The 24,257-nt window shown below is 49.2% G+C and overlaps 4 protein-coding genes across 6 annotated transcripts; 2 read left to right on the top strand and 2 right to left on the bottom strand.

The window, feature by feature from the left end:
• The first annotated feature begins 5,825 nt into the window (after positions 1–5,825).
• On the top strand, positions 5,826–13,558 carry SRSF9 (serine and arginine rich splicing factor 9). 2 transcript variants are annotated; one of them, XM_042441471.1, is made up of 5 exons: positions 5,826–6,012; positions 6,043–6,361; positions 10,184–10,350; positions 11,911–12,083; positions 13,189–13,558. In XM_042441471.1, the coding sequence occupies exons 2-5, from the start codon at positions 6,102–6,104 to the stop codon at positions 13,330–13,332; spliced, it is 744 nt and encodes a 247-aa protein (XP_042297405.1). In that variant the 5' UTR covers positions 5,826–6,012; positions 6,043–6,101; the 3' UTR covers positions 13,333–13,558. The 2 variants fall into 2 exon arrangements, with proteins under 2 accessions (XP_042297405.1, XP_042297404.1); XM_042441470.1 differs by having other exon boundaries at positions 5,826–6,361.
• A 3,080-nt stretch (positions 13,559–16,638) lies between these two features.
• Positions 16,639–19,244, bottom strand: GATC (glutamyl-tRNA amidotransferase subunit C). 2 transcript variants are annotated; one of them, XM_042441473.1, is made up of 4 exons: positions 19,112–19,244; positions 18,389–18,558; positions 17,550–17,653; positions 16,639–17,429 (listed from the first exon to the last, which is right to left on the bottom strand). In XM_042441473.1, exons 1-4 carry the CDS (start codon positions 19,205–19,207, stop codon positions 17,368–17,370), a joined length of 432 nt encoding a protein of 143 aa, XP_042297407.1. In that variant the 5' UTR covers positions 19,208–19,244; the 3' UTR covers positions 16,639–17,367. The 2 variants fall into 2 exon arrangements, with proteins under 2 accessions (XP_042297407.1, XP_042297406.1); XM_042441472.1 differs by having other exon boundaries at positions 18,389–18,597; positions 19,112–19,237.
• Positions 19,241–21,449, top strand: TRIAP1 (TP53 regulated inhibitor of apoptosis 1). Its single transcript, XM_042441474.1, has 2 exons — positions 19,241–19,510; positions 19,759–21,449. The coding sequence occupies exons 1-2, from the start codon at positions 19,340–19,342 to the stop codon at positions 19,840–19,842; spliced, it is 255 nt and encodes an 84-aa protein (XP_042297408.1). The 5' UTR covers positions 19,241–19,339; the 3' UTR covers positions 19,843–21,449.
• Positions 21,450–22,298: 849 nt separating this feature from the next.
• On the bottom strand, positions 22,299–23,927 carry LOC121916379 (cytochrome c oxidase subunit 6A2, mitochondrial). Its single transcript, XM_042441364.1, has 3 exons — positions 23,753–23,927; positions 23,122–23,261; positions 22,299–22,566 (listed from the first exon to the last, which is right to left on the bottom strand). The coding sequence occupies exons 1-3, from the start codon at positions 23,874–23,876 to the stop codon at positions 22,480–22,482; spliced, it is 351 nt and encodes a 116-aa protein (XP_042297298.1). The 5' UTR covers positions 23,877–23,927; the 3' UTR covers positions 22,299–22,479.
• Between the last annotated feature and the right edge of the window lie 330 nt (positions 23,928–24,257).

Genomic DNA, 24,257 nt, shown 5'->3' with positions numbered 1-24,257 from the left:
TGAAAAGGGCTATCTGGTCCTCAGAAAGCTGTGTCCATCTTTTCTCAAGAGCAAAGCTATGGTTCCAAAAATGAGGACCATCCCCTGAAGTTGAGGGGGGTTGTGTTAGTCTCTTGTCCCCATGATCATCCCACTTTGAGTACAACCCCATTAAAGCGTATTTGTCTATCTCTCATCCCCTCACTGGTTAGGTGGAAGTTTATAAAGTGATATTGGCCGAAGGACAGAAAGCAGACGACGCGAGTCCAGCGACAGCTCTTGCAACAATGGGAAACAAGGATATTTATTGGGGAATCGGTACAAGTCGTTTTTTCCATTTGTTCCCGGGGTGAGCAAGAGCCTTATCTGCGGATGACACCAAATATGCAGAACTGCGGAAAGCCAAGTGGATTTTGGCAAACAGAGAAACCAAATGGCAAATGTGGCAATACAGACAATGTAATGTGCAATGGAGCAACATACACTTTGTTATACCCTGGTTGGCTCTAAAATGATGGTTAAGTCAAAAAGGATTTTGGTGTTCTGTAAAAAACGGCACAATGGAAATCTTTTCCAGAGGATATGTGTATTTTTCTGTCACAGCAACAACAGAGTCTGGCAGGCATGAATGTTTCTCTGTCAGAAAGCTCGGTGCACAACAAACTAAATCCCAGGATTCCATAGCATGGAGCAAGGCAGTAACAGCGTGTCAGTCTGGATTATTTCTGCAGTGCGGATGCCGCCTAGTTTAGCATTCAAACCGTTACACTTGGTTTGCGATGTTACCTTAAATGAATCAGCTCATTGAGCCTCCTAGTTCTCCATGGGTTCAGAACTAAGTTTTCGACCTGACACTAAAAGCACAGCTGACACTGTCCTGGCTACTGCATTTTGCACTAGCTGCGCTCCAAACACTTTCAAGGGCCCCCACACCAGAGTTACTTAGTCCGCCGGCCTGAGGGGAGTTCACAGGCAGGTCCAGCTCCATCAGGACTAGCCTGGAAGAAGGAAGAGCCCTCCCTCATCCATCTGCCTGGGTCCGGCCTTAGAGGGAGGAAGAGAACACTGGACCTCTCCCTTCCCTCCATCATTCCCTTCTCCTTTGTTTCGTGTCTTTTGATGTACGCCTGAGGCAGGGAACTGTCTGAATTAAAAATAAGATTGTAAGCCGCCCTGAGAGCCATTAGGGCTGAGGGTGGGATTAAATACCAAAAAATAAATAAATAAAAAGCATGGACCAATGTGGCCAGGATCTGCCTTCCTCAAGAAAGTGCCACGGCTGGCACACTAGCCAAATTGGCAAGGCACTCCTGCCACCGCAGCAAACCGGGTTGCAGCAGTGCTGGTTCAAAAGTTCCTAAGCGACAAACCTGGTCTTTCAGAAGGAGAGCAACCCCATCAGGAAGCTATGGTCCCATCCCAGATAATAATGAATAATAATATGTTTATAAACCGTATTCCATAGTCATGCGGTGTACAGAAATTATAAACAGTACAGAAATCTACAATAAGATACACGGTCCTCCGGCTAGCGCCCTGGAGGAACGCTGGGGCCGGGGCCTGCTCTCTCCCTCAACGCCGCGCGATGACAGTTAGGAGGGGGGCGCTCAGTCTTCAGGCCAGCCCCTGATGACGCGGGGCCGGCTGCCTCTCCCTCACGGCCGAAAGATGACGTTATGGAGGGAGGGTGCTCAGTCTTCCGGCCAGCCCCTGATGGCTGGGGCCGGGCCGCCGCTCCCTCCACGGCCGAAAGATGACAGTTAGGGAGGGAGGGCTCGTCTTCAGCGCAGCCCCTGATGACGCTGGCCGCCTGCCTCTCCCTCACGGCCGAAATGGACAGTTATGGAGGGAGGGCGCTCAGCTTCAGGCAGCCCTGAGACGCGGGCCGGCCGCCCTCTCCCTCAACGGCCGAAAGGACGTTATGGAGGGAGGGGGCCACTCGCTTCAGGCAGCCCCTGTGCGCTGGGCCGGCCTGCTCTCCCCTCAACGGCCGAAAGATGACAGTTATGGAGGGAGGGCGCTCCGTCTTCAGGCAGCCCCTGATGACGCGTGGGCCGGCCGGCTCTCTCCCGCAACGGCCGAAAGATGCAGTTATGGAGGGGGGGGGCGCTCAGTCTTCAGGCCAGCCCTGAGACCTGGGCGCGGCCTGCTCTCTCCCTCAACGGCCGAAAGAAGGACAGTATGGAGGGAGGGCTCAGTCTTCAGGCCGCCCTGATGACGCTGGGCCGGCCTGCTGCTCTCCCTCAACGGCCGAAAGATGGACAGTTAGGAGGGGAGGGCGCTCAGTCTTCAGGCAGCCCCTGAGACGCGGGCCGGCCCTGCTCTCTCCCTACAACGGCCGAAAGATGACAGTTATGGAGGGGAGGGCGCTCAGTCTCCGGCTAGCCCTGATGACGCGGGCCGGCCTGCTCTCTCCCTCAACGGCCGAAAGATGACAGTTATGGAGGGGAGGGCGCCGTCTTCAGGCTAGCCCCTGATGACGCTGGGCCGGCCTGCTCTCTCCCTCAACGGCCGAAGTGACAGTATGGAGGGGGCGCTCCGTCTTCAGGCTAGCCCCTGATGAGCTGGGCCGGCCTGCCTCTCCCTCAACGGCCGAAAGATGACAGTTATGAGGGAGGGCGCCGCTTCAGGCTGCCCCTGATGACGCTGGGCCGGCCTGGCTCCTCTCCCTCAACGGCCGAAAGATGACAGTTATGGAGGGAGGGGGCCTCAGTCTTCAGGCCAGCCCCTGATGACGCTGGGCCGGCCTGCTCTCTCCCTCAACGGCCGAAAGATGACAGTTATGGAGGGAGGCGCTCAGTCCTTCAGGCCAACCCTGATGACGCTGGGCCGGCCTGCTCTCTCCCTCAACGGCCGAAGATGACAGTTATGGCGGGAGGTGCGCACTCGGTGTCTTCCAGGCCAGCCCCTGATGACGCTGGGCCGGCCTGCTCTCTCCCTCAACGGCCGAAGATACGTTATGGAGGGAGGGCCTCCGTCTTCAGGCCAGCCCCTGATGACGCTGGGCCGGCCTGCTCTCTCCCTCAACGGCCGAAGATGACCGTTATGGCGGGAGTCGCTCAGTCTTCCAGGCCAGGCCTGATGACGCTGGGCCGGACCTGCTCTCTCCCTCAACGCCGAAAGATGACAGTTATGGAGGGAGGGCGCTTCAGTCTTCCCGGCTAGCCCCTGATGACGCTGGGCGGCCTGCTCTCTCCCTCAACGGCCGAAAAGTGACATTTAGGAGGGGCGGGCGCTCCGTCTTCAGGCCACAGCCCCTGATGACGCTGGGCCGGCTGCTCTCTCCCTCAACGGCCGAAAGATGACAGTTTGGAGGGAGGGCGCTCGTCTTCAGGCTAGCCCCTGATGACCTGGGCGGCCTGCTCTCTCCCTCAACGGCCGAAGTGGACAGTTATGGAGGGAGGGCGCTCCGTCTTCAGGCAGCCCCTGATGACACTGGGCCGGCCTGCTCTCTCCTCAACGGCCGAAAGATGGACAGTTATGGGGGAGGGCGCTCCGTCTTCAGCCAGCCCTGATGACGCTGGGCCGGCCTGCTCTCTCCTCAACGGCCGACCCGAAGATGACAGTTATGGAGGGGGGCGCTCGTCTTCAGGGCTAGCCCCTGATGCCTGGGCCGGCCTGCTCTCTCCCTCAACGGCCGAAAGTACAGTTATGGAGGGTAGGGCGCTCCGTCTCAGGCCAGCCCTGATGACGCTGGGCCGGCCTGTCTCTCCTCAAACCGCCGAAGATGCAGTTATGGAGGGAGGGCGTCGTTAGGCTAGCCCTGATGACGCTGGGCCGGCTGCTCTCTCCCTCAACGGCCGAAGAGACAGTCAGTTATGGAGGGAGGCCTAGTCTCACGGCCAGCCCCCTGATGGACGCTGGGCCGGCCTGTCTCTCCCTCAACGGCCCCGAGCTGACGTTATGGCGGGCGGGGTCGTTTAGGCCAGCCCCTGATGCCGCTGGGCCGGCCTGCTCTCTCCCTCACGGCCGAAAGTGACAGTTTGGAGGGAGGGCGCTCGTCTTCAGGCTAGCCCTGATGAGCTGGGCCGGCCTGCTCTCTCCCTCAACGGGCCGCCGAAAGATGACGTATGAGGGGAGGGCACTCCGTCTTCAGGCCAGGCCCTGATGACGCTGGGCCGGCCTGGCTCTCTCCCTCCACCGGCCCGAAAGACGACCGTTATGGAAGGGAGGGGCGCTCCGTCTTTCAGGCCAGCCCTCTGATTTGACGACTGGGCGGCCCTTCTCTCTTCCCTAAACGGCCGCCGGAAAAGATGACAGTTATGGCGGGAGGGCGACAGTCTTCAGGGGATAGCCCTGCTCCCTGATGACCGGCCTGCTCTCTCCCTCAACGGCCGAAAGATGACAGTTATGGAGGGAGGGCGCTCAGTCTTCAGGCCAGCCCCTGATGACGCTTCCAACATGTCTGGATTAAGCCTAAAACAAGAGAAAACTTACCACCTGACTATTAAAAACAAGAGACGTTAATTCTGAAAGTTTCACATTTATTTTAAAACATAACATCAGGATTTTCAAAACGTTTAAAATGACTGGTCTATATGGCCTTGCCGTAAAACCTAGTCCAGTGCTGGAACATCCCCCTATCAATGTGCCACCAGCTTAAGAGTAACATCTAGGGACCCCATATGTACCATAAACCTCTACCAAATTTCTTCTCAGAAGCATAGCCTTCCTCATGTTTCAGCCAACTTTAACTTGGTCAACAAGTCAGGAATTTCTGGAGGAGAGAAGGAGCTTTTCAAGTCGCTGTAGCTCAGAGATTGTGTCCTTTGTTTGAATCTCATCGGAAGAATGCCCTGATGTGTTCTCAGCCAAATCAGTAACTTCTTGTGACTTCTCAAGGACTCAGTGCTGTCTGAGTCAAAATCTATCTGGAATCCTTTGCTGCCCGTTCCTCTGAATAGCCACTCTTCTTCTCTGGAGCCTAATGCACGTTTCTAGGGCGTTTTCCTCTGGCTTTGCACCACCTTTCTGCCTTGTTTTGTTCTGAATGTGGCAATCCTTTCTACAGTCTCACATGTTGCAAAACACCCGCTGCTGCATTCAGACTGCACCCATTTAAGTGAGTTGCAAGGGAGGCCAGCTGCTCATCTTTTGACAGGCCACATGAAGGGTCTGTGCATGGGTGCATGCCCACATGGGGAGATTCCTGGCCGTCTTTTAGTTGGTCGAAGGTTGTTCTCTGGAGAGATACAGGGATGGCGTTTGGGTTTGCTGACTCTGTGTGTATGTGTTAACATGGGCCAAAAAACAATGCAGAAAGCATCCACTTTGAGAACGCTTGAACTGCCCCGGCTCAGTGCTAGGGAATTCTGGGAAGTATTGTTTTGTGAGCTCTTTAGCCTCCTCTGCCTGTAGCTTCCTGCGGCCCCAGATCTCTCTCTGACAGAGAAGGCTCAACGTCTCACTAAACTACAGTTTCCAGGGTTCCCTAGCGTTGAGCCAGGGCAGTTCAGGCGCTCTCAAAGTGGAGGATTTCTGCAATTCTGCAACAAACTACAACTCCCAGAAGTCCACAGCATTGAGCCACGGCACTTAAACCAGGTTACTTCTCCAGTGTGACTGGAGCTGGACAACCTGGGGTCTGGGAGCCAAGCTGCCTCTGCAATCGCGGCCCTCTGAAAGGCAGGGACCTGGAAAACGGCTCTTCTTGCCATTGCCTTCATAGCGCCCTTCCTGAGGCCATCCGATCGGACCATGACTGGCCTCGGGCCGGGGCAGCTCAGGCAACGCGAACCCAGCCTCAGCAGCAGCCAGCCCACTTCCCAGTGGGCTAAACTCCGGCCACGCATGCGCCACCGCAGTCCTGGGCGCAGGCGCGCTAGGCGTCCTGGGCGGGGCCCCTCCTCCCCCGGCGAGGGGTGTGTGCAGCTGCTGCTGGGGTCCAGTTTCCTCGGCTGCGCGCGCGCGCGGGGCTCCTGCTTTTGCCTCCTCCCCTTTAAGCCGACTTGGACCCCTGCCTTTTTTTGCTCCCTTCCCTCTAATTTTATTTTTGCCCTCCGTCCGCCAATTCCTAGGCTAGCAAGGCCTGAGGGGGCGGCGGCGGCGGCGGCGGCGGCGGAGGCAGCCAGCCCGGTGCGTGGTGTAGGCCGCTGAGGAAGGCAGGCAGGCAGGCAGGCAGGATGTCCGGGGGCTGGGGCCGGGATATGATGGACTACGGCGGCGGGGGAGCCGGCATGTCCGGCGGGGGCGGCCGAGGAGGCGGCGGGGGCGGCGGCGGAGGCCCGGGCGACGGCCGCATCTACGTGGGCAACCTGCCGGCCGACGTGCGCGAAAAGGACCTGGAGGAGCTCTTCTACAAGTACGGCCGCATCCGGGACATCGAGCTGAAGAGCAAGCGCGGCCTCGTGCCCTTCGCCTTCGTGCGCTTCGAGGACCCGCGGTGCGTCAGGGAGGGGAAGCGGGAAAGGGCCCTCGCCTGCTCAGGGCCTCGCCCGCCATCGCCGGCCTTTCCCGCCCTTTTGGGCCTCGGCCATGGCTCCCAGGAAGGGCCCTCCCAGAAGCCTCCGGGCGCTTCCTCCCGCAGCCAAGCAGCCTGGAGTTGCAAGGGCCAGGCAGGAAGGGGCTGCATCCGCGCGGGGGAAATAACCCGCTTTGGCACCGCCTTAACATCCTGGCTCAAGGCTATGGGCCCACAACAACCTCCAACTCCCAGAATGCCATAGCCTTGAGTCCGAGCAGTTCAAGCGGTGCAAACTGGCTTGTTATTTCTCCAGTGGGGCTGCAGCCACAGACGTAGGCAGTCTCACCATCGGCAGAGACCCCAAGGGCCCTCCAGTCCAAACCCATTCTCCCCCTCCAAGCAGCCCCTGTTAGAGATGGCCGCCCAGCCTCTCTGTTCAAGCCCTCCAAAGGGAGCCTCTGTGGCGCGGACCCTTGGGAGTTTACTTTTCCAAAATGGAAGAGGAATGCAAGCATGGCCCAAGCCTCCCTGGGTGGAGTGACCCTCGCTGCGTCCCTGAAGCTGCTGCCCAGGTGGTTAGTGCAGGCTCCGGTCCAAAGCACACTGCAGATATAATCCAGTTGGAGACCGCTTGAACTGCCCTGGCTTAATGCTAGGGAATTCTGGGAACTAGTTTTGTGAGGCATTTAGGCTTCTCTGTCTCAGACTGGATTATTTCTGCAGCGTGTTTTGGGCCCATCTTAGTCTGTTTGGGCAAAAGCAACAGGATGCTTCCACATGGTAGGAATCATGGGATTGGACACTGCTTTAAGAGCTGCAGTGATGCATCCTGGGATTGGTAGTTTTGTAGGGTGGAGCTGTGGCCGTTGAAAGGGGTGTCAAACTCCATTATTTCTACAGTGCAACTGCGCCTAGAGTCCCTTGGCATCTTAAAAGATGAGTATGGTCTATTTGGCATTAAGCTTTTGTGCTTGTGATGTTGACATTGGCTGGAGCCCACAAAAGCATGTGCCTAGTCCTTAATGCGCTATAGGATTCTTTGCTGTCATTTCTCCCATGCCATTGGTCCATGTGCAGGCTGCTTTGTTTTGGTTATGTGCTTTCAGGTTGACTCTTGGGAATGGTGACTCTATCCTAGGATTTGCTTGGCAATGATTTCTCCAAGGGAGGCTTGCCCTTGCCTCTCGCTTTTAGGCTGAGGGAGCAGGACTTTCCCAAGGGTACCCATTGAGTTTCCATGACTGAACTGGGATTTGAACCCTGATCTCCAGGAATCCTAGCTCAGCACTGAAACAAGTACTCCCCACTGTCCTGCAGCCAGTCACTTTAAATACCACGAAATGGGGTTTCAGAGGTCCCTGCCCCAAGGAGGGAAAGAAACAAGAATAGCTGATTATTTCCACCATTCCACTCAACTTGAGCTTAGTTCCAGCAGGAGGTGAGAACCAGAAGGACCCTTAAAAGGCTTCTGAGGAAGACATCTGACTCTCTCCATGTGCATGCGCAACCAAAGTGTGCTATGAAGGCTTCCCTTTGTATTTAGCACTTTGAACCATATGAATATCACCCTTCATTGCAGAAAATCCCAATGCTATGTACAACATAAATAACACATCATTTTAAAGCCTAACAAAGTACAATAACACAGTCTAAGAACCTTAACGGAAGAACATAACCGTATAAATTCCAATTGCAGCAAGAGAATGAGAGACCATGTAACATGGTTCTGTGCATCTTTAAGGCATTTTTGTCAAAAGCATAAAACTACCTTTTGGCCAAATGCGTATGTTTGTGTCTGAGCGAGAGAAGGAAAGAAGGGGGGGAAGACAGAGACTGTTTAACCTATGTACAAACCATGGCTACTGTTTGGTGTGTGTTTTTTTTAAAGTAACCATTGTAAGTGCACTAAAGATAACACTGTTCTTTTGAAACTGAATTTTGGAGATCTGTTTTAAACCTGGCTGTGAATGGTCGGCTGGATTCTGCTCCCCACCTCAAAATGGAGCTGTTGCTAGATGTGTGCGCATGGGGAAAGGGTGGGTGGGTGGGAACTCCATGAAGCCTTGATTCTCAAAAGCAGAAAATGCACAATGCTTCTTGCACCAGGACTTGGGGTGCTTTCAACAGATCTTCATCCTCAGCCTTAAATTGCCCCTGTTGTGCAAAAAAATAAGAATTTCTTGTGGGGAGAGGTTGTGTTGTGTGTTTAGCATAATATGGCTTACGTTTATGACGGTTGCATTACCAATTTCCAAGCTTGCCAGTAAATCCCTCGCTCTGTGACTTTACAGACCTGAACCTGGAAGGCATTCAGCCCCTGTGGTCTCTTCAGTGTAATAGCAACTGTCTAATTCCCTATCCCTTCCCTGCCTCAACATGCTCTCCCTAGAGCATTTCCATCTCACTTGATACACAACCCTTTGCTGGTACCTGCGTCTTCTTTCCCTCTCCGCAGCCCAGATATGGAATGCCAGCATTTCTGCACCGCTCTGCCTTTTTCCTGGGTGCGAGGGATGCTCAGAGAACAGACATCTGAGTTTCACCTTTGCATTAGAAAAACTCCAACCGCTGAAATGCAGTGGTTGTTGTACATTTGTTAGCTAAGCGTGAGATTCTGTCTGCTGCTTGCCATCACAGTATTGCTTGTTGTCACTGCAAGTACGGGATCTTAGAATGCAGTTTTTGTTGGGTGATTCCACAAGCTTGGTCTTATGTACAGTTGCTTTTTCATCTCTTGAGACGACACAGGTATCCATCATTCTTGCGAGGTACCTGTATTGTTCTTAGCCTCCACCTCTACCAAAAAATAATGCTTTGGGGGAAACAACGTAATATTAAACATCTGTAGTACCACGTAGACGCGGAAGGAATGGCCCTTCTTTCTCCAACTTCAGTATTGAGCTGAAAAGATGCCACGCAAATTTCCGCTCTCAAAGACTTAGGAAAGTTTCTTCCTTCTGTGGCTTGAAAACATTCCTTAATCTTTCCCTCAGCGATGCCATTTACATACTCCAGAGAGCAAGAGAGAGAGGAGAGAAAGCTTCATGCCTCTAGCTTCCAATCTGCTTGCAAACAAGGTGCATAAGGAACACACACACACTTGGGTTCCAAGTGGCAAAAAGCCTCTCTTGTAGTAGTGGGAACCAGTGAGGTGGTGCAGATGTGAATGTGGTTCACGCTAGCCATGTGTCTCCTGCCTCTCATGTTTATGCCAACCTTACTTTAGAAATGTGCTGTTCTGATTCCAATATGTACCATGCTGATTCCAATGTCTTTGGATACCAGTATCAGGTCATTTTCTTCAGTTGGCATTGACCTTTTTAAACAGCTGGTGTAAAAGTGCCCTAGGCACTAACCTTTGCTAGTGTGATTACTATCTTTTTGATTTTGCTCCAGAGAGAGTACCAAGTCAACACAGTAACTGGTGCTTGATAAGTAAAAAGGAATTCCCTGATGCTATGTTATCCTAACACTTCTTGCAACAAGGCATGAAATTTTTGAATCCCTTTCTGCAACATTTTCTGCTACATAATGTCCACAGTTCATTTCTTTAATTCTATGATCCAAAGGTAGGAGCATCTCTGTCCTCACAAAGTATTTGGTCCTTAAGAACTGGAGGATAAGGTGTGTTGAGGTAGACCTTGCCAAGTACCAATGTCTGTTGACTTGGAAACTGGAGGTCTCCTGCTCCTTTAGGCCAACATCTTAATATTTTTATATTTGAGCTACAATAGTACTTTTCATGTTCCTCTCATGGTGACCGAACATCGCTAAATACCGACATATATTATTTGTTCACAGAGATGCAGAAGATGCAGTTTATGGGAGGAATGGTTACGATTATGGCCAGTGTCGTCTACGTGTTGAGTTTCCCAAACCTTCCAGAGGTCGGGGAGGCTTTGGTGGGGGGCCTCGAGGGAGGAATGGCCCTCCTTCACGACGTTCTGAATTTCGAGTCCTTGTTTCAGGTATGTTCCTTCTCTACTTCATACTGACTAGGATCCATCCTGATGCCATGCTTCACATATATTGTATTGGGGAGAAGGATTGTCTTACTGCCATAATAGGAGTTTCTTCTTTAATATGAAACCTGTGCCTATGAAGGAGTTTTTTCAGAGCTGCGAGAGAACAAGACACCTTTCTGGTTGGATACATGGAGGAAGTCCCTTTGCTTGTGGAGTTCATCTTGGTGAATGAATGGTGAGCAGATATGTCTCTGCCTGTAGGCAGGTATGCTCAATGGACTTGGAAATGGGCAACTATGGGTGGGAAACAGGAAGGAAGAAGAACTTGGGGATCATTCTTGTAGTGTGCTGAGCCAGGAGGAATGGGTCTCAATGACATCACATATAACTAAAGCAAATGATGCTGTGGAACAAAAGTGAGTCTATTAAAGTCTGGTGACGCAGCAGCTGCACATTATTGCACTTATGAGAGAAAAATAACCTGAATTAGAGCCCTCAATTGATAGCTTTGTGGATTCCTGAAAACAACCTTTGACATATCTGGAATAGGTATCTGTTTAGTGAGTTGGGAGAGACGGGTGGAACCTCTTACTGCAGAGAAATGGAAGTATTTTGGAGATTTTGCCATGGTGATCAAATCCCTGGAGAAAATTCAGCACTTCCTGACCAGATTTATGGAATGGTCCACTTAAACTCATAAAAACATGTTTATTCCCACGCGCTACTTAAGTAAAACACAGTGATCTAACTGTGCTTCTCTGCATGCTGCTGTGGCATCATGGCTAGCAATATGAGTGTTCACTGTGAGGAAACCACTGAATTGCAATCTCTTCAGCTTTGCAACAGGACCTGAAAACCAAACATGTTGAACCCCAGGTGTACATCTCCCACACAGAAGCCTGGGAGGGCAGGGAGGATATCTGGAGAAATCTCTTGACTTTTGGCATGAATTTGAGAACTTGCCTTGCTAGAGAGTATTGTGAAGCATTCTTCAAAACTGCCAGGAACATACTAGTGTCTCCAGAACATGATGTGGAACAGGGAGAACACTTACCGTTTGTCTTGTCTTAGTAACCATGCTGATAGATAAATACAGGTATCCTTGCTCCGCTAACCAAGGATGACCTATTGGAACTAAGGACCCACTCTCATACTGTTAGAAGGGGACTGTCATTCTTGGATGGGAATCTGATCCTGAGTAACTAAGTCATACGTGGAGTACAGTCTGTCCAGTCAGAGTTAGGGGTGTTAAGTTTACATTGGACCAACATGAGGATTCCTCTGAATTACCAAGCATTCTCAATCCTAGAGCTACCTAGGGGACTACCTTGAGGACATGGAGGGCTCATCCACTCTGGAATGGAACTTAACTGCTATTCTTTGGATCCTTCTGTTCTTATTGTAGCACTGACTATCTGGATTAAGCAGGAAGTCTGTGGAAGCAGTGGAGCCTTGACACACTGGAGGGACCAGTCAAGAAAGCGCAACCATTCCTGGCATAGCCTAAGCAGCTAGTGTCATCTCTTTACACAGTCTCTTATGTTTTGTGTTCTCACTGCTCAGGGCTTCCCCCATCAGGCAGCTGGCAGGACCTGAAAGATCATATGCGTGAAGCTGGTGATGTATGTTATGCAGATGTTCAGAAAGATGGAATGGGGGTGGTTGAGTTTCTCCGCAAGGAAGACATGGAATACGCACTGCGTAAACTGGATGACACCAAATTCCGATCTCATGAGGTGGGTTTCTGCCTGTGGGTGAAGAGCATGTGCGTGTGCCAATCATGGAGGAACATACATTAAGCTGTCCTGTTGTGATGCTCTCAAGAGGCTCCAGGGCACAATCTAGCAACAGTGTCGGAAGTGGTGGCTAACGGTAATCCCTTTAGCCTGTTAGGAATCCAGTTTTCAGAGCTGTCAGTACTTTGTGAAACCTGCCCCATGATGGCATGGTATGAGCCTTGATAGTCAAGACCAGGTTTTATATTTTCCTTCTTAAGTTACGTGGAAAATGAGCAATGGGGATGACTTGCCTCTGACTTTTTCTGGGTAAGTTGAGCTGACTTGCTTTTCCCACTTTCCCTTTGACAGCCAATGGCTGAACAGAAATTGCTACTGGCTGTCTGTTTGAATAATTTTAACTCACCTTGTCTTGGCAGCCAGAGCTTGTATCAGCCAACAGTAGTGTTACTACCCAGAGGAGCTGATGAGTAATGGTTACTGATAGCAGTCTTCCCCATCTGTGCATGGAACATTTCCTAATGGTCGTCTCATGATATTTCTACCGTAAGCCAGTTTTTACCCCCAACTTCGGGCATTGCTATTTCACTTGCAACCACCTTCTTCCAGTGGCTAGTTTGATCTGCTACAGCCACCCCTTCTGTCACAACTGGAGGCTGCTTACTGTGGAATTTCCCTCCAGAATCTGAGCTTCAGAGGTACGATTTAATTATGATGAACTGGTGAGAGAATTCACCAAGGCATCTCCTCACTATGCTGAAGGACTGCACTAGCTCACGTCTTTTTCCCTCCGACAGTAAAAAGTTGGAAACTGACATCTTCACCCTTCTCTTAATTACTTGGGAAAAGAACGTGGCTGTATTTGCCTTACAAATAACCTGCACAATAGTAGCTGTTATGTAAGATGTTCTTCCTCTGTAGACCTCAAGGCCCGAGCCAGTTGGCCTAAGGCAGCAGTAGGATTCATACTGCCTTTGTGTGGAAACTTCAACCTTGAGTCACTTGTGCATTGGTTACTGATCTCCATTTTTGGCATTCATTCATTCATAACGTTGACCACAGGGAGTTATGCCAACGTTTGGGTTTTCTCTGTTTTAAATTCCAGGGTGAAACTTCCTATATCAGAGTTTGTCCTGAAAGAAGCATCAGCTATGGCTACTCGCGCTCCCGTTCTGGTTCAAGGAGTCGCGATTCTCCATACCAAAGCAGGGGATCACCACGCTACTCTTCTCCCTTCAGGCCATTCTGATTTACCCAACAGGGACTTCTTAAAATGTGAACTGAGCCCTTTATTTCTGCTCAGAGTTTACATTCCAAAATGGATGGATATAGTCTTTCGTAGGAAGCCTTGTTTTTTGGTTTTTTTCCTTTCTATTCAATAAAATCTTTTTTTTATAACTTACCGTTTTTACTAGGGGATGTGTTGGTAATGAAATCCTATAAACCATTGCCACTTAAACGTTTTGTTTGGAAAATGTAACTTGTTTTTCTTCTGAATGATGGGAAGGCAGCTTGAGAACTAGTAAGCATTAATGGTTTCTCTGCAGGATGGTGTTTTAAAACCGTGGAAAACTTGTCCGGCTCAACCTGTTTTGGTGTCCTGAAATATACTTAAATGTTTCTGTAACTCAGATGTGGGTGACTGTCTTTCTGTATCAGGATTGGGATCCTGGTGTAAACAGCCAGACCTGAATTTTAAATTGCTTGCTATTATTGGGTAAAGAAGCCTTTTAAACTTTTGTCTATGGCTCAGCAACTCGTGGTGAAAACACAGAACAGACATTTAACCTATCCTCCTAAAAGCCCAATACGATTCTTCAACAACAGTCTATGTACATAATTTTGGGAGCAATACCCAAGAAAGGTTTGACAGTAGCCAGTACAGTCAAGTTGGTGAAGCAACTGCTGGGAAGGATTGACTGTGTCATGACTGTTGGAATAGCTACTTGGCAGATGGTAGGGGCCTTCTGTACTTCTCCAAATGTGTCTTGTTGAATTTTTTGCTCAAGCTCTCTATCGGTTTTCCACTACTTGACTCATAAGTTAAAACTGATTTGATCAGTTTTGTTTTATAGTGAATTTGTAAAGTGACACCCAAAACATGAAGAAGAAAGTTGCTTAGACTTTCTCAACAACCTGGCTGAATACACTAATCCTAATGGGACTACTATATAATAGTTGAGCCATAGGTTTGGCTTTGACTGTGGGGATGGCTGAATGGACAGGATGACTGGCATGGGTATAAAAGAAATGGACAACTACTGACAGGCTGCAGTTAACTAGATTAAGTGCATGTTTATGTTGATCAGTCTGACTAGTATTATATTGGAAGTTTAGTCCTCAGAATGTGAACTCTTTAATTTGTTCCCAAACATTACCCCAGATGTCCAATAAAATCTGTACTAAACCTTACAACATAATTTTGGATTTTGCAAAATTGACAGGTTTATGTCAGAGGGCAGAATCCTGTTGGTGAATTTGCTGGTATAAATGCCTGTTAGGCCAAGGGAGATACTTTTGGAGGCATTATGTAATATGTATCTGGTACCTCTGTGTGAAGTGCCTTTGCCCCAGGTATACAGTGGCAGCCAGGTGGTTCCCAGGCCCTGTTTCATTACCCACCCATGGATTGGCTGTGAGGATGTGTTTAGGTGTTTTCTGAGTCTGGCTGCACAGCTGAAAAGGGAGAAGCAGATTTTGCCCTGGCATAAGAATCGTGGCTGCTTCCCTGGCTGCACAGTGACAGCTTGGTGGCACTCAGATGCACCCTCACAGCCAGTCAGTGGACTGGGGAGTGCTATACCTGGGAGTTACCTAGCTGTTCCTATATAGACGAGGACAAACGAGCAATCTGGGCCATCTGCATAACTACTCTGATGAAACTTCATGCTCTGTGAGTGGTCTAATAACATCTTGGCCACAGTATCACATCAGTTTTCCCTCCAGAGCATAGGTGGCCTGACAGTTTCTCTGAGCATGTACGGCTAAGGAAGGGCCATCTACACAGAGACATCTTACACAACCTATTCAACAGCATCCTGGAAATAGAGTCCAAAGCCCCCATTAAAATGAACATGCTGCAAGTTTCCTCCCACCTTAAACTGGTTTATTTCTCTCCCGAGTGGGTGAGAGAAGCAGTGGTCCAGAGTAGATGAGAACAGAAACCAATGTGTTCCATTCTCAGAGTTGTGGTCTCCCATCCAAGCTTAGCAACTTAGCACCTAAATACATTACATGTTTATTCACAATGACCAAAAGACTTAGGGCATTGTTTTAAAATTTCTCCATGATTTGGGGAACCTCCCAATTTTGCCTTTGGGAGGAAAGATTAGCTAGATTAACCTTTTGGGTGGAATCCATCTGGGCCTTGAGCTGACAGATTAAACATTTCATTTCATTTCTAGTCACAGAGGGCTATTGTGGAAGATGTAAAGGTATAAAATCTGTGAGATTACCAGTGACATTGAAGTAGTCATACATATGGTTGTTAAATATTCCTTTCTATGTATTTGCAAGGCCTAGGCAGTCAATAGGGCCAGTTCAATCAGTAAGGGCAGTTGTCATGAGGGCCAAAAATGGTTTTTCTTGGATCATGAGCCCTTTATACGTAGGTCCTATCTCTTATTTTAATAGGGGCAATAATAGTTTTATACTGCTTTTTCAACCTATAGTATTTTGCTGGAAGAACATCTGCTTTGCTTCTACAGCCAGACTGCTGCAAAGCATGTACATGATTTTTCCATAGTTGGCTTTCTCTATCATATTAAGGTTTAGAATTGTTAAATTATGTTGGGACATGAAGTCTACTTCTCCAGGAAAGCATAGATGCTAAGTGAATGTAGCCAAATTACAAACAGCTTTGTGGCAGAATGCACTATTCTAGTTATCACCCACCCCTTGGGGTCCATTTAAGCCATTAATAACAGAGCAAACTGTCCACAAGTATGGACAACGTAAAGGATGGCAAATGATACACCTTACACTATCACACTAATGAGTGGAAAGTGGTTACTAGTTGTATGAGCTTACATGGAAATCACAGAATCCAGTTCTCACTTTAGGAGTTTTCTAGCCAGCCTTCAACTGTGGGGAAGAACTTCATAGCTTATGGAGAGGTTTATTCAAGCACTGGTCCTGAGAATGCTGGGTAGAGTGTAATCCTCTGCAGTTCCACTCATGTTTCTAGAATGCAAGGAAAGGTAAGTGTGTGCTCCCTTGGGCATTTAGTGGCTGGGAGAAGGTATGGGGCATCCATGTAGCAGCCAGGAGCAAACAGCAGCTGTGCCCCTTCCAGATCTCTGGTGAGTACACTGGAGAACTGGAAGGGAGAGGCATGCCCTTTTCTGTCAGCTACTGCTTGGGTGCCCTATAGCCTCCCCCAGCTATAGGGATATGTGCCTTCCTCTTCCAGCAGGGGAGTTGGGCAAGGCATTCCACAAGGAGCTACCGGATAATTCCTTATGCAATGGCTATAAAAGATAATGCACACATGCCACCAACAGGATTCTGGCCATTGTGTTTTAGCATATACCAAAAAGCTGCTTTGCTATAAGGCTGCACACGTATGGATGTAAGCTTTATTGATGTCAGTGGGACCTCTGTGCAAGTACACATTGGGTCAGGCTGCATGTGTTATACATAAAGTTTAATAAAATGCAGGAAATTGGATTTCATTTCAACCCAGTCTGTTTCCTACATAAATTTCTATGCCATAATAGCATTTACTTCCTATTCTGAAACGGAAGACCATCGGCCAATTTAAAAAACACATACCGATTGTTTAGTGAACAAGTCTGGACAGTGGTACAATGGCTATATTTTTATACAGAGATGACTGAGCATTAAAAATTCCCTTAACTGTTTTCTCTGAGACTCCTCTTAGTGGTATACCCATATTGAGTGTTTCACATAGTTTGTTTGCTTTTTGTTTGCTTACTAAAATACTAGCTTTTTAAAAAACGTATGTTGATCTGTCAAACACTATGAACACATCTTGCTCCCTTAACGCTATTACAGCTTCTGACTTTTACACACACATCAATCTTGAATACAGGGGAAATACTGCATATTTCAAATATAACTTAATGTTGGAACTAGATCTGGCATTATAAGCATATACCATATACTGAAGAACAGTTTGCAATAAATTTGGGCAGGGGTAACATGCGAACAGCAGTCATGTCACAGAGAAAATGGCCAAAGATGTAATTCCAGATGCGGTTGCAAGGGCTGGACCCCAGATACTATCCAAGTAAATAGTGGCGTGTGAAGTAGGTCCGTCTGCCTAGGCTTCTTCCTTCTGCAGAAAAGTCTCTCTGTCTTCCAGCTTTGGTAAAGGAATGTTACCTAATAGAAATGATAAAAGTGGCTGGGATTAAACTACTTGAGGGTACAGGTTTTATTTTAAGAGCGCCAAGCAGTCTTTCCTGCACACAAGTGCTCTTAAAGCACAATGTGCCATGTTACCTGGTGGTGCAACAAAATATTCTTCCACTGTTTGCTTAGCTTTCTCGAGTAACTCCTGAGCGCAGTTGCCTTCTGTGACGCTGTCGTCTCTGAGGTACAGACACCTGTGGCAAAAAAACCAGACCATTAGCTTCCTAGATGTAGCATGGAAAATATGGCGGGGGGGGGGGGCTCAGCAGTTTTTCATCATTGTGGGTCAGTCCCCACGTGAGCCTTCTGGTTGCATTTCTGATAGTGGCAATGCGCACATTCAGGCCCCTTGTTACTTCCTTCAAAGGCAAGTAATTTGTGACAGGGTGCAAAGTCTTCCTACCCAGTTCTGTGCTAGTCTAGATGTTCTGTTTTGGACTATACTTACACTAGTGCAAGATATGCTTTTGACTCTTCAGACCCCATGTCAACTCCATTTTATAATGGCGTAAGAATGCCTTTGTGTCAACTCTGACTCATTGGGACTGTACCATAGGGTTTTCTTGGCAAGGTCAAGTCAGAAGGGGTTTGCCTTTGCTTTCCTCTGAGGCGGAGTGTGTGACTTTTGCCCAAGTTCACCCATTAGCTTTCCCTAGGAAAGTGGGATTTGAACCCTGGTCTCATGGAGCCTGGTACAATACTCAGAACCCTTATGCTATGCAGAGCCCTAGTCCAACACTCAAACCGCTACACCAACTCCCAGAAATCCCTAGCCTTGAGCCGGGGCAGTTAAAGTGGTACCAAACTGGGTTATTTTCCCAGTGTGGATGCAGCCAAATATAACCAATGGCTCTGTAGGCAGTACTGTATTATGATGGGAAATAAATCCTCAGAGTGAGCAGGAGCTGCTCTGTGCCCCTGACACTCACCTGTCTTCCAATACTGACTCCATGGGCTCGATTCCGTCAGTGTTAACTGTGTGCAGCTGCTCAGCAAACTCAATGGCTTTCTCCAGACGCTCCACACCCTCCCAATTGCGAAAGTCCACCAGCGCCAGGCGCTCCAAGTGGTCCAGCAATTCCACAGTGGCCCTTTGCTCCTGAAAGGAAGGCACGAGAAGGCACCACATCTTTAGGCCCTGCAGAGAAGGTGAAGCAAACAAAGACATCCCCAAAAGAGAGGGGGGAAAGGACCTTGCAGCCTCCTTGAGACAAAGGTCCCAAACCCACTGCAGAAAGAATCCAGTTTGAGGGCGCTTTGACCGCCCTGGCTCAATGCTAGGGAGTTCTGGCCTTTTGTGAGGCACTGAGCCGTCTCTGTCAGAGAGCTCTGGGGCCACAAGAGACTCCAATTCCCAGGATGCCCTAGCCCTGAGCCAGGGCAGCTCAAGCGGCCCCGAACCGGATTATTTCGGCGTGTGTGTGTTTTGGACCTAAGGCTGGATCCACACCGCAGCATCAGTGCTGGACTTAGGGATACAACCAATGATTCTGTCGCTCCGCCACAAACTACAATTCCCAGAATCCCACAGGGCAGTGAAAGCGGCATCAAACAGCACTAATGTTGCAGTGTAGTTCCCACTGGAAGAGGAACCAGGAGGCCTGCTTAGGAAGCCGTCTGCACACGCTCAGAGGACTCTGTTGAAGCCTCACCCGGCAGGTTCCCGCTCCGAGGGGCCTCTGGCCGGAGAGGCCGCCCCGAGTGCCAAAGGCGGCCCGGAGCAAGAAAGAGAGACGCGCGGCCCACATCCCGCCTACGCTCTAGGCCTTGGGCGCCGGAGCGGAAGTGACGTCCTTTGGAGGCGCCGCGCTCGGGCTCTTCCTTCCGGCCGCGGCTTGGGCTGCAGTGCTGACTGCGAGGGACTAGGCCCCGCTGCCGCCATGAACAGCGTCGGCGAGGCTTGTACGGAGCTGAAGCGGGAGTACGACCAGTGCTTCAACCGCTGGTTCGCCGAGAAGTTCCTGAAGGGCGAGGCCCGAGGAGGAGGAGGCGAAGGCGGCGACCGCGACCCCTGCCTCCAGCTCTTCAAGCGCTACCAGCTCTGCGTCCAGGCAAGGCCTTCCCTTCTCGGATCCCCAGTTTGGCCCCATGGGCGAGGGAATTCTGGGAGTTGGAGTTTGTTGTGGGCCCAGAGTGGAGCAGAGCTCCGGGCCCCACAATAAACTCCAGCTCCCAGAATTCCATGCATCATTGAAACAGCATACCTCCAAAGTGACCCGAAGCAGCATTATTTTGGCCTGTCTGTATGGAGCCTTAGCATTCTCAAAATCAGGTTCTGTTTTCTTTCTCCCCTTCACAGAAAGCTATTAAAGAGAAAGAGATACCTATCGAAGGGCTGGAGTTCATGGGCCCCAGCAAAGGAAAGTCTGAGAACTCTTCTTGACCACCATGGCTTCTGAAGAATGATCTTTTGAACGCTGAAAGACAGGCAAGCTTAGTTGGCTGGTATCCACAGGATCGGACTAGCTGTGCTTTTGGAGCAGATGACAAACCGAGATCCAAAGACTCTTCTCCGCCACAGTATCTATCTCAAATCTAGTAGCTGCGTTTCCATGTTTAAGGACAACTGGGGATGGGTTTTAACATGTGTGTATGTACTGATGGCTCTTTCAGATCTTCGGTTGAATGTATTTCTAATACCTTAATCAGGGAGAACTGTACGTCCGGCTTATGATCTTATTTATGGAAGCTGAACAGTACTGTTAAAACGAATGTCATGGGCTCTGATTGGTACATTAATTGATATGTTCGGTTTCCATAAGTCTCTCCTGTCACTCAGGACCACTTCAAAAAAAGGCTGCAGTGGCACTCTTACCTTATTTAGGGATAAAAAATGCAGCATTCAAGGAGAATTGTGCTTCAGAGATATTGTGCCCTTTGTGCAGAAGACGGTATTCTGCTGCGCATGCTTGTTGTTATATAAACGTAGTGTTTCTTTGCACTAAGGCGACAGAGCAAAAGCCACTCAAAACTAGGAAGCCCCAAGCTGGTGCGAGAGCTTTGCATGCACCACCTTGGTTTTTTCACTTGCAGTGTCTTGTGAGAGACTAAACCTTCATATCTATTTGCATCCAGCCATGTCATTGATAAAGGCCTGGCTTTTGCAGCCAGAACTGGTCTTAGGTCGAGCACTAATATGAGGGGTGACCTTCTGTCACGTTGATGTTCTTGTGGAGGCACCCATCTTGGTGCGCTTTAGATTCTGTAACACAGAACCCAGAGGACCCTATCAAGAAGGCTGTTTGCTGTTGCTTGGGCCTTGCCAGCAAATTCTGTTTTATAGAAAAAGCAGTTTTGAAGGAAGCACTTTATGGAAAGCTGACCTTTGGAGGGGCAGAAACGCTAGCTTAATTTGGAGAAACAAACCCACCTGCCCTGGTGGTGTGGTGCTAAAGCACAGCCAAGGACTTGCAGTGCGTGAATAGGTCTGGCATCAACATGTAGTAGTCCAGCTGGGCATGTCCAGGACCCATGACCACCATAATTTATACCTTTAATGTACATAATCTTCCTGGCAACCTCTGGGCCCAACCTTGCTCTACTGTAGCAACCCACCTGAAATGTTACACTGGGGCTCAGAGGCATGAGATGGGGGAGATGGCAATTGAAGCCACCAGCCTTGGCACTTTGCTCACTGTTAAGCTCAGCTGTGCCCTACATATCTTCTCCAAAGTGCTGCCCTGGGGGAGCTGCTAACAAACTTACTAGACACAGGTAGTAGAGTGCTCAGATTTCAAGACCCAACACTGGGAGGCAGCCATCCCAATTGCTAGTGGGGAGGGGATGGCGAGTCCCTTCTCCAACCAAGCTTGTGCAGAACTTAGCTACCTGTACTTCAAAGAGAAGAAAAAGGCTCCTTGATTGTGGTTGCTGCTGTAAAAGTTTCTTACCACAGGAAGTGCCTTATATCCGATCACTCTGTATATGTGTGCATGTTCCGCTATGGGCAATAATAGGAATTGAATTAGACAAATAAAATGTAGAACTGCAGTGACTTGTTATGGGCTGTCTTTTTTTGAGGGGGGTATTACTTTGGATCATGATGAGTAAAGCTAAGAGGTGTCTCTGCATCAGCTGCTCTTGACCTATGGACAAATCATATCAGTGGTGCAACTGTGGCTCCTTGCCTGACAGTTCCAGACAGCATAACCATATTCTTGGTGAGGATGCTTCCTTGAAGGTACTGTGCTATTCATTATCGACAACCTCAGAGTCTTCTCAATACAGGGACCCCGGCTGTGAAAAGTTGATACCACATCTTGTAAGCTTTTGGCATCTACTGAAAAGGTGTCTATCCACCCAGGCTTTGGGCTGAATTTTTGTCGCTGTGGAGCTGGAAGCAATTTTGGGTGGAATCAGTAGAGCTGTACCAACACTGCTCCAGCTTCAGAATAAAAAAATCTAATAGTAAGTACCTAGTTGGTTACCTATTTACTTTCATAGGAATTTAGGAAAGTTTTTTTGTTCCAATATTTAAAACAAATGTATTTGATGTCCTATCATTCTAAGTAACCAGATGATTCATGGGGTGGGTAATAAAATGACTTATGCTACCATTCCACTACAATAAATTTGGTATTACTAATTCATACACCTTTATGACCGAGTCAGAATCAGAAGAAAAATGGAGAGTCGGTTAAGGGTCTGGCATACTAACTCCATAGCCCTGTTTGCTATTCAACTGTATATGGGCTCTCCCATTTTTTTTACTGTATACTATATGTGTTTTATTACAGTGCTTTCTCTTATAAATACTGCTTCCACAAGACATTCCCCCTATATGAGCTCAATGTATACAGCTTCCCTTCTGTCAATACTAGATAAGACAGAATTCAGTGAAACGTTTGAACAGATGTTTTATTTTTTAAGTGACCTCTAGTCAAACACAGACTGCCAGAGGTCAGAACGCCTTTCATAATTTGACAGTACACGGAATGCATTAACTTTTATACTGTGGGTCCCAACCTAGGCTCTGGTCCAGCTACCTTCAATGGTTCCTGTGGTGTCGTGGTCCACTTGCTTAATGGTCATCTTCATAGCCAGTTGGGAGCGGATTAACATGGGGGTTATGGAAAAGAGTATGGTTCCCATCACCCCAAGGGAAGGGCTGTTAAGAGACAAGAAACAGCAATATTAGCCTGTGACAGTGAGCCACACTGAAAGAAATCTAGTAGTTTAAAAAAGATGTTCTTCCAGACATGAATTTTCCAAAGCAATGTGACACTGGATCTGTAGAGCAATAGGTTAATTCTTCACAAAAGTGCTACAAAGCAAAAGCATGTGTGGTACAGAAACTACCATCTCCAACTTTCTTACTGGCAAGTTTATACTTTCCACTTTAACAACTATGCTTGGAGGAGGTAACAATTTAAAAGGGACCAATAAAAATGCTGTAACTGTGAGAGACTTAGGAACAGAGCTGCCATTAAACACACCTTCATTATAAAATGCTCCTTTAAATCCAGCCACCCAGACCTACTCTTGGAAACCAGTTCTGAAGTTGAGAATCACCAGCTTAAGTTTCCATTTGCCAGTGGCCACTAGCCTTTTAAATAGGGGGGGGGGGCCTAATGCAGGAGTGAGGAGCCTTTGGCATATCTCCTGTTTCAGTTAAACTGCCAGTTTAAAGAGAGAGCTGTAACCGGGGCGGCGAGTCTAAGACCTTGGTCCGGATGCGAAGATGCGAGTAAGGAATGAACTCTGGCCTCTCGTGTTCCTGTTGAGCCTTCAGGTAGCAGTTCAGCATGCAAACAGCGACGCCAGGAAGGGCAACCACAAAGGACAGGATCTTCCATGTGCGAGCTAAATATGGAAAGAGACACACAGAGAGAGCTTCAGGGGTTGGCCATTCTTAGCACCAGTATAACTGAAGATCACTGTCCTTCTAGAACATGGCCACACAAACATGAATACATACATATATATATGTGTGTGTGTGTGTGTGTATTATACATATACACACACACAATATGCAATACACTTCCCAAAATCCCCTAGCCTTGAGCCATGGCAGTTAGTGAGGTCAAACCAATTGATTTCTGCAGTGTGAATGCAGCCTTGAGCTCCATTTTACAGGCCTCTGTTGAGAAAGGAGGTTGAGTGGATCTTACGTTAAAAAATACCATCCATCTATCTATCTAGATCTAGATCTGGGTCCTCTTCCGCTGCTGCTGCTGCTCCTGGGGATTGTGGGACCTGCAGTGCCCCCCTTCCAGTTTGGCTAGGCCTAAGAGGCGGAGCCCCTTTCCGCAAGGTCACCCGGTCATGGAGGCCCCAGCCGGAGCCCAACCTACCGGAGCCATCCCCTCCGTGCCCCGCCGCGGCCGCCGACAGGAGCCTGCTCAGCCGGGCCCCAGGAGCCGGAGCCCGCAACTGCCGGGAGAGCCTGCCAAGCCCCGCCGCTGCCATGGCCGCCATGTCTCCTTCTCCCCCAAGGTCTGCTCTAGCCCTTCGCGCCTGCGCTCTCGAGGAACCGGAAAGGCGTCGGCGTCGGCAACAGGCGCGGGGGGATGACGTCACAAGGCCGCGGCCTTAGCATGCAAAGCCGCCGAGCACGCTCTGGCGTAGAGCTACGAAAGTAGAGTCACAGCAGGCGGCGGATTCCGGGTTCGGGGAGGCCAAGCCTTCTTCCCTGGAACTCCATGGGACTGGAGCAAGGAAGCCCCTAGGCCCAAGGCTTTGGGATTCTGGGACTGGTAGTTTCCTCTCAGGCCCACACAACAAACTGCACATTCCCAAGACCTCACACCACAGAGCCAGGGCTGTTCAAGTGGGCTCAAACCGGATTCTTTCAGCAGT

Source organism: Sceloporus undulatus, chromosome 10, assembly GCF_019175285.1.
Source record: "Sceloporus undulatus isolate JIND9_A2432 ecotype Alabama chromosome 10, SceUnd_v1.1, whole genome shotgun sequence".
Taxonomy (NCBI): domain Eukaryota; kingdom Metazoa; phylum Chordata; class Lepidosauria; order Squamata; family Phrynosomatidae; genus Sceloporus; species Sceloporus undulatus.
Note: the sequence above shows the minus strand (reverse complement) of the source record. Positions and strands in the feature narration are given on the sequence as shown.